This window comes from Antrostomus carolinensis, unplaced genomic scaffold (assembly GCF_000700745.2).
Source record: "Antrostomus carolinensis isolate BGI_N321 unplaced genomic scaffold, ASM70074v2 scaffold39509, whole genome shotgun sequence".
Classification (NCBI taxonomy): domain Eukaryota; kingdom Metazoa; phylum Chordata; class Aves; order Caprimulgiformes; family Caprimulgidae; genus Antrostomus; species Antrostomus carolinensis.
Genome location: NW_010338591.1, coordinates 75 through 8,143, shown reverse-complemented (window position 1 = coordinate 8,143; position 8,069 = coordinate 75). Strand labels below are relative to the sequence as shown.

Here is an 8,069-nt window from a genome sequence, read left to right as displayed (position 1 = left end):
TTTTTTTTTTTTTTCAATCTAACATTTTTATTTTTGAAGGAGAGGGAAAAAAAAAAAAGGAGGGGACTGGCTTGCCAAAGTTTTCCATGTTTCTCTTGCCGATGTTCACATTGATTTCACCTCTGATTTTCTGCATGGTTTTCCTGCATGGTTTATTCCTGCCCAGATTTGTTTGTGTTTAACCCAACGCTGTCTTCTCCCATGCTCATCATCCTGAACCCGGTGATCCCACAGGACGTAGGACTGCTGTACCAGAACATCCTTCAGGGAACCTTAGTTCTCAGAGAAGCTTTTAGAGGCAAATTATTTGGTAATAGCACATCTGCTTGAGCAGGAGGTAGCAAGACGCACCGCTCTGCAGCCAAGTGAGCTGAACCCCAGCACTGGGTTTGCAGGGAGAGGTTTGTACAGAAAGGGGGCAGATGCGTAGGGAGAGGAGCTCTTCAAGCCCAGCCAGCCCTAGAACCTGGCCACCTAGTAACTGTGAGCTGGTCTCGATTGCCTGCAAGCCCTTCTTCTCCAGGTGAGTCCCCTGGTGTGATGAGAAGTGGGTGCAGCTGTGTCCTTGCCACTCAAGACTGGAAGGTTGCCCTGTGCAAGCCCTGAGCCTGTTGAGGAATGTGGGAGGTGCCAGCTGATGGTTTCCTCTGATCGTGAGGCCAAATGCTGCTGTCTGGGGCAGCTTCTGCCACCGAGCCATCCCTCCTTGCGGATTGGCTCCTTGTGCCTGACCTGAAGACCTGGTGCCATGGAGGAAGGCTGTGCTCCATGCTCTCACCTCTCCTAGCCTGCCTGAGGAGGACATCTGCCATGGTGAGCCACTACCTCTGCTCCAGCCTTGGACTAAGGAGAACCTCGTGCACCCAGCCCAGGTAGTCGCAGGAGACCATTGCCTTTGGTTTGAGGTGTCAGCTTGCAGCTCTGTGCCTGCTCAGGCCACTCTCACCCACTGATGTGCTGATCCTGGGGACCAGGGTGCGGGTGACATCCTGTTGCCCAGCCCCTGCTCCTACCCAGAGCGACGTTGGGTCCTGGAGTCCTCTGTTCATGGAGGACATCAACTCTGTCTCCACACTCAGTGATGCCCAGTGATGCTTCTGAGCTCCAGGGGACAAAACTTGCTCCAGGTTGAGCCATCCTCTTCCTTGGCTGAAAAGGAGCCCACCCCACCAGAGGACCTTCCACAGTGATTGCAGCCTTTGTAGTTTGATGAGGAGAGAGGACGATTGCTGCCGAGCAGCCACAGGGCCAGGATAACCCTACGTGGACACTGTACCATCCACCCACTCATGCTGTCCATCATGGCCACCATTCTCTAAAGCGTTCCCAGCCCTATAAAGTGTCTGGGAGGATTTTTCCTGTTGCACCTTGAGCAAATCTGCCCTGTCCCTGTCCCACCATCCCTCCTCCACCCTCCAACTCTTCAGGGCAGGACATGCTTGAATGCAGTGTCCTCTTCCTGGCTCATCATCTTCTCTCTGCAAACTGTGCTTGTGCCTGCATATCTGGGTTTGGGATGGGTTGTAGGTCAGCCAGAAACTTGACCCGTGTCTCTCTCCTGGGCTTGTCCAGGGTACTCGTCACTTTGGTGTGTCCATTCAACCCATCTGTGGCTCTTGGTCCCTCTTCAGGACAAAGTCTCAGCTGCATCCCCACCTCCACCAGCCTCAGCTGCACGTGGGTTCCAGAAGCTGCCTGACTCCTGTCTGTGGGGTTTGTTAGGGCAGCCGTAGATTCCTCATCAGTTCCCCTTAGCTGGGAGCATCAACCTGGCACAACATTGTGCCACCACTTTGGAGCATGGGACTGTCATAATTTCTCGTGGCACGTCGTGATGTGTTTGCCATCTCCCTGGTGGAGGGCGTGTCATTGGGTGTCCCTGTGCCTACTGGGCACTGCCTCTGAAGGAAGATGTCCTTCAAGTCAACCTGTTGGATCTCCTCAGCTGGGAGCACCTTAGAGGGTGTCACACACAAGTGACAGCACACAACTGGGTCACTGTGTGCTGTAGACATAACTGAAGGGCAGGGACAGCCCGGTGGTGCTGGTGTCTCCAGTGCCTCTTTGCCCAGTCCAAGGAGGACCTGTCTCCTGCCTGAGCAGCTCTGGTTGAAGCCATAGGAGATCTGGAGAAATGTAGCTTGGAAAGGAGATTAAACTCCATTCCCTCTTCAATGTGCAGATGAAACCACTTTGAGGTCCCTTTTGAAGATGGTGGTGTCACTCTTTTCCATTATCTCAGAGAAGCTTTACCCAGCTGCTCCCCATCTGCCTGTAGATGAAGCATCCTTGTTCCTATGCACTGATTCATGAGCTCCTGGAAGAGCTGACCTTTGCAAACCCACTGAGACCCTGTAGCATCCATGTTGCTGGTTAGGGGTGACGCTGCACCACAACTCTTGGGCTTTCATGCACAACAGCACCCATGAATGATCCTGGTCAGTATGGGGACCTCTTACGAAAACAGAGACATGGCTGGAGGGCACTGTGTTGGAGATGAGCGCTGATGGCATTCACTGAGTGGCTGACCAGCCACTACTGCACCTTCTCAGAAGATCTGGGCCAGCCCAGCCCTGGATGCAGCATTGAAAGGGACCGTGTGGTGGTGGCTGATGGCAGGATGGCTGCATGGCATCATCCTCTGGTGGGAGGAGCACATGGACTCACGTGGAGAAGATGGAAAGGGTGCTTGCCCCTGTTCTTCAAGACATGTGGTTGACATGCAGGAGTCTCCTACCCTGCTTTCCTCTCTCCCTCTCTCTCAGGGCCTTTGCCAGGTACGGTTGAGCGGTGAGGAGCGAGCTGGAGGCACGTGCCTCCTCCCCGCCATGCGCTGAGGGGAGGACCAGAGGAGCTAGAGCATGGTCCCTGCTGGTGCACAAGGGAGAGCTTTCTGGTCTCCCGTGGAAGGGCGTGAGTAGAAGTGCCGTTGTTGACGTGTGCCTCCGTGTCATGACAAACACTGCCTACGGGTAAGTTGTCTCTCTGTCCTGAACGACATGCACTAGTCGTGGCAGACGCTGGTTGTTGTGCAGAGAGAGGTTGAGGTTGGAAGGGACCTCTGGAGACCTCTAATCCGGTCTTCTGCTCCAAGCGGGGCTCGTGTCAAAGATGATAGACCAAGTTGCTCAGGGCTTTGTCCAGTTGAGGATTTGTTCTGCCTCCTCTTGATGCATTGTTTGATGTTGACTGACATCCCTCAGCTCCCAGACCTCAGGTCATAAAGGTGAACAGAGCTCAAATCTGATCTAAACCAACTGAAGCGAAACACTACCTGGGCTTGCATGAGACCAGGTGATGGTAGATGTACATCAGTAAGACCCAGGTTCACCCCAAAGCTTGAGCAGGTTTTGAAATGAGCTTTTCTGTGAATAGCAAGCTCAGCTCCTGAGCTCTTGAAAGCCTTTCTGTGACACCAGATGCATCTCAGGGGGTTTCTCTCTGCTGGTTGTTTCATCCTAGGGTTGACATCCATCGGAAGGAGAATGCCGGCGCTGCTGAAAAGCCCATCACCATCCATGCCACACCAGAGGGATGCTCCGAAGCGTGTCGCATGATCCTTGATATCATGCAGAAGGAGGCTGATGAAACTAAATCGTAAGTGCCCCTGGCTTGGCAAAATGAGCAGGTTTGGTGGAAGGGAGGTGGTAAATTCAACCATCAGTGGAGAAGAAGCCATCTTCTGTCTCCCCTCATCCCTTGAGGGAGCTGCTGGCATTTGGAGTTTCAGGATAGAATCATGGGTCAGGTAATAACTTCAAACTTTATAACTTTTCCATGGTGTGGTTGACAGTGCTGTAGAGACCAGAAGCTCAGGTGGGTCCAAAGACCCTGTCGGCAAGCTTGAAGAACAAAACCCCGTGAAATATAGATGTGCCACTGGGCTTGGGAAGTCCCCAAGTTCTTGTTCCCCAGAAGCTGAGGAGGTACAGTGGTGGGAAATGGTGGTGGTTCTTCAGCTCCTTCCATCACATCATTAGTACCTGTTGCTGGAAACTGGTTTCCTGGCCAGGCTGGACTTTTAGGTTTTATTTTTTAATCCGTTTTAGAGCAGAAGAAATTCCCTTGAAAATCCTAGCACACAACAGTCTGGTGGGGAGGTTGATTGGCAAGGAGGGCCGCAACCTCAAGAAGATCGAGCAGGACACAGGCACAAAGATCACCATCTCCCCGTAAGTCTTGGTGAACACCAAGCCATCCAGCGTGGTACGGGCAGCACCAAAGCCAGAAAAGAGAGCAGTTGTGTCCTCCCATGCATGTTCCCCATCCCGGGTGGGCGTTTCTCGTCCCAGGTCGATGGTGGTGTTGGACCAGGAAAGGGCCTTGTGGTCCCACGCTGTCTCAGGGGGGAACCCTCATCTTTGATTTGAGTTTTCCTTTTTTTGTTGACTTGAAAAAAACCATAACTACGTCTCGGGATTTATCTGTGGGGTAGTTTGCAGGATTTAACCATTTATAACCCCGAGCGGACCATCACAGTGAAGGGCAGCACGGAGGCGTGCTCCAGTGCCGAAGTGGAGATCATGAAGAAGTTGCGAGAGGCCTACGAGAATGACGTGGTGGCCATCAATGTAAGCTCCCAGCCCTCCCGCCTGGGATGCCCCTGCTTCAGAGCCACTGCTGAGGTGGCCAGAAGAAAACTGGGGGGGAAATTGATCTATTGATGGCAAGGGTTGGCCCTCACCCATCATGTCCACACTATGTGGTGAGAAACCCAAAACCCCACTCTGCCTTTTACACCTTTCTCCATGTCTTTGTTTTCCCAGCAACAAGCCAACCTGATCCCAGGACTGAACCTCAGTGCTTTGGGCATCTTCTCGACGGGGCTGTCCATGCTTCCATCCACCACGGGGACCCGAGGAGCGGCAGCAGCCACCCCGTACCACCCATTTGCAGTAAGTGCAAGAGGTTTTGGGGTACAGGAGACGTGTTCTTGGGGGCAGAGTGGTCTCTAGACTCTCTTGCTGTACCTCTTGGGTTTGGGTGGACACCATAGGTATAGGAGCCATGTCATGGGGAGCCTTGAGCAAGAGCTCTGACTCCTGGCCATTTGGGGAAGATGCTCATGACAGCAGCAAAATGGAGAAGACAGTGAATGAAGGTGGCTTGTCCCTCCTTGGATTTAGCTCCCCGGGAAGATCCGCTGCATCCCCATGTTGTGCTGAGCTCAGTTTCACCTGTGTTTAAGGGTGCTGCTCTCTGAAGGTGGCTGGGGACAAAACCATGGAGGTGGCCTTCAGTCCTGACCCCAAACCCATCTGGTTTGTGATGGTGTGGACTCGGTTGTGCCCTGTGGGTCTGGTCTTAGTAGCCACCTGAACCTACTGGCATTGCCACAGGATATGCAGAGCATGGGGTGAGAGGGGCCAAGCAGCACACCCCATGCCACCACCACCATCAGCTTTGATCCCTGCCCTAGCACCTGAAGGGCTGTGCTTGCTGGGAGCTGATCTTCACCCAACTTCATAGACAAAGGTCTTCCTCTGTAGGAAGCAGTTTCAGAACCACTGAGGTTACACGCAGGCAGAGACGGTCCAGTGTCAGGAAAACATGCTGGCCAAAGTGCTCGTGGAGAAGGTCCATCCCCGACCCAGGAGCACCTGCAGGGCACCCTTGGGATGACTGAGCTCTGTCCGTGTTGGTCTCTCCAAATACTCCTGACTTCATAGACAAAGGTCTTCCTCTGTAGGAAGCAGTTTCAGAACCACTGAGGTTACACGCAGGCAGAGACGGTCCAGTGTCAGGAAAACATGCTGGCCAAAGTGCTCGTGGAGAAGGTCCATCCCCGACCCAGGAGCACCTGCAGGGCACCCTTGGGATGACTGAGCTCTGTCCGTGTTGGTCTCTCCAAATACTCCTGCTGAGCTCTTTGGCCGGGTGCTGACCGGCTCACGGGTTCATTTACTTTCACTGTTTTTTTTTCCTGGCGACGCCAGCAGCAGAGCGGTCGGAGGAGAACGGTGAGTGCTGGGCTGGCGGTGCCGAGGGGTGGATGAACGCCGTGGGTGTGGTGGCCCTGGAGGGCACCCAGAGGGTTGGTTGGTTGGTCTGTCCGTGCACTGCCAGCCCGCGGAGGGGTGGATGCTCTGCCTTGTTCCCCAAGTGAGCACAGGCTTCAGGAATCATCTGCTTGAGCATTTGTTGGGGTGATGGAGAGGAGCTGTGCTAGTGTTCTGAAGGGCAGCATTTGGTGTGGGCTCCTTCACCCCAAAGCTTTGTGTCAGGCCACCTTGGTGAGGCCAAGAGGAGCAATTGGCTCTGCCATCATTTTTTATAGTAAAACCAGGAGCTGGCAAAAAATACACCTTATTGGAAACCAGCTTGGCTCTGTGGCAGCTCCTTCCCCCCAAGTACTTCGTGTTTCACACTTCAGTGGTTCATTTCTCACTGTGTCCTCGGCAGGACCTGGGGCTGGTGGCTGTAGCTGGAACTCTGGAGCTCTAGAGACCTGGGGCAAGGATGGAGGATGAGGAAGGAGCCTCACAGTGAACAAGGAGAGCTGGGGAGGTGCGATCTCCACCCCAGCTGGGCAGGAGAGGACACATTGGTGTAGGAGATGTGGAACAACCTGTGGACAGAAGGAGCATGAGCTCAGTGTGAGGAGGAGCACAAAACCTCAACACAGTGGGTTTCATTAGAGGGCTGGGAGCCAGAGTGGTGTCTGCCGTGGGCCATAGCGCTGGGTCTTCTCCACCCACAGAATCGTAGTGGTTAGAAAAGACCTTTAAGATCATCAAGTCCAACCATAAATCCAACACTGCCAATTCCACCTCTAAACCCTGAGTAACCGTGGTTTGCAGGTCACATCTGGTTGCACCTGCCCAAATCCAGAGTGGGAGAGTTGTGTCTGCTGCCAGGAGAAATGTCTGATGTATTTGAGGAACAGAAGAGTTGATGAGGAGTTGGGTTGGGTTGTGTTGAGTTGGGTTGGGGTGCTGGCTTTGGAGCCCTTGCTTTTGGCCTTGGAGAGACCCACTGCTTTCTCCCTATCCCCAGCCCAGGTCTTGGGAGAACATCATCTTTAGGCTTTGCTTTTACTCCTCTTGGAACTGGAGAAGGGAAATGGGGATGGAAATTGGAGCCAAACCAAATGTTTTGCTTGGTTCTCACCTTCTCCATGGGGGCTGATGGTGGTTACAGCATGGTTTTGGCTTTCCAGGGTTGTGGCTGCTCTGAAAGGCTGTAGGGGGCCAGTTTTCTGCTATAAACACTTATCAGACACAGCCAAAAAACATCAGCAGGGAGGGACTGGGAGTAACTGGGAGCTGCCATCCGCCTCCCAGCCCTGTCGTGCTGTGCTGCGGGCACAGGATCGGGGCTGCAGCTCACCCTGATGCACCCTCGGGTGCGCCCGTGCTCTCTGGGAGGTGTTCCAGGGGTTGTCCCTGTGTCCCTGCCAGGCTCAGGGTGGTGGCACACTGCTCTGCGTCAGGCTGGGGCTGGCTGGGAAGAGACTGGCATGTTGGGGATGTCGCTGACCCTCGTTTTCTCTCCCACCGTAGAGCTCCTCAGCGTACCTCTCGGGTCTGTACGGGGCCCCCACAGCCGGCACCTTCCCCCATCAGCACCCCGTAAGTTCCTGGCACCCACCTCCATCAGGTCTTCACTTGGGCACCTTGGAGGGTGGGCACAGGCCTGGGGTGGGCAGAGGGGCAACCACCTCCCGCGCTCTGGTTGCTCCCCTGACCCTCTTGCTCTTCCATGTCCTCGCAGGTGCTGGAGCAGGAGGTTGTGAACTTGTTCATCCCGACGCAGGCGGTGGGGGCCATCATCGGGAAGAAGGGGCAGCACATCAAGCAGCTGGCACGGTTTGCGGGTGCTTCCATCAAGGTGAGCAGGGCGCTGCGGGGCTGGTCCTGGGCTTCCTGCCTCAGTTTCCCCTTCCTACTGCTGAACAGGAGTCCTTGGGGAGCAGTTTTGCTTCTCACATTAGAGAAACCCATTGCTGAGTCCTGCAGCACCCCAGTTTTGGGAACACATTCTTGAAAGGCACATGCCCTTCCTTGACTTGTTGCTTGTTAACCACAAAGGTCTCGTGGATGAAGTGGTGATTGGTGGCTGCCATGGCC

The 8,069-nt window shown here is 54.3% G+C and overlaps 1 protein-coding gene across 1 annotated transcript in view; it reads left to right on the top strand.

Annotated features, from left to right (window-relative positions):
* LOC104530857 (insulin-like growth factor 2 mRNA-binding protein 2) overlaps positions 1-7,830 on the top strand; it is a gene marked incomplete at both ends in the record, with an annotated part of 12,473 nt that extends 4,643 nt beyond the window's left edge. The window contains 7 exons of the mRNA XM_029086895.1: positions 3,463-3,597; positions 4,050-4,172; positions 4,436-4,571; positions 4,767-4,895; positions 5,937-5,960; positions 7,503-7,571; positions 7,714-7,830. Of these exons, the coding sequence (XP_028942728.1) occupies positions 3,463-3,597; positions 4,050-4,172; positions 4,436-4,571; positions 4,767-4,895; positions 5,937-5,960; positions 7,503-7,571; positions 7,714-7,830 (733 nt within the window). The remainder of the gene's footprint in view (positions 1-3,462; positions 3,598-4,049; positions 4,173-4,435; positions 4,572-4,766; positions 4,896-5,936; positions 5,961-7,502; positions 7,572-7,713) is intronic.
* Between the last annotated feature and the right edge of the window lie 239 nt (positions 7,831-8,069).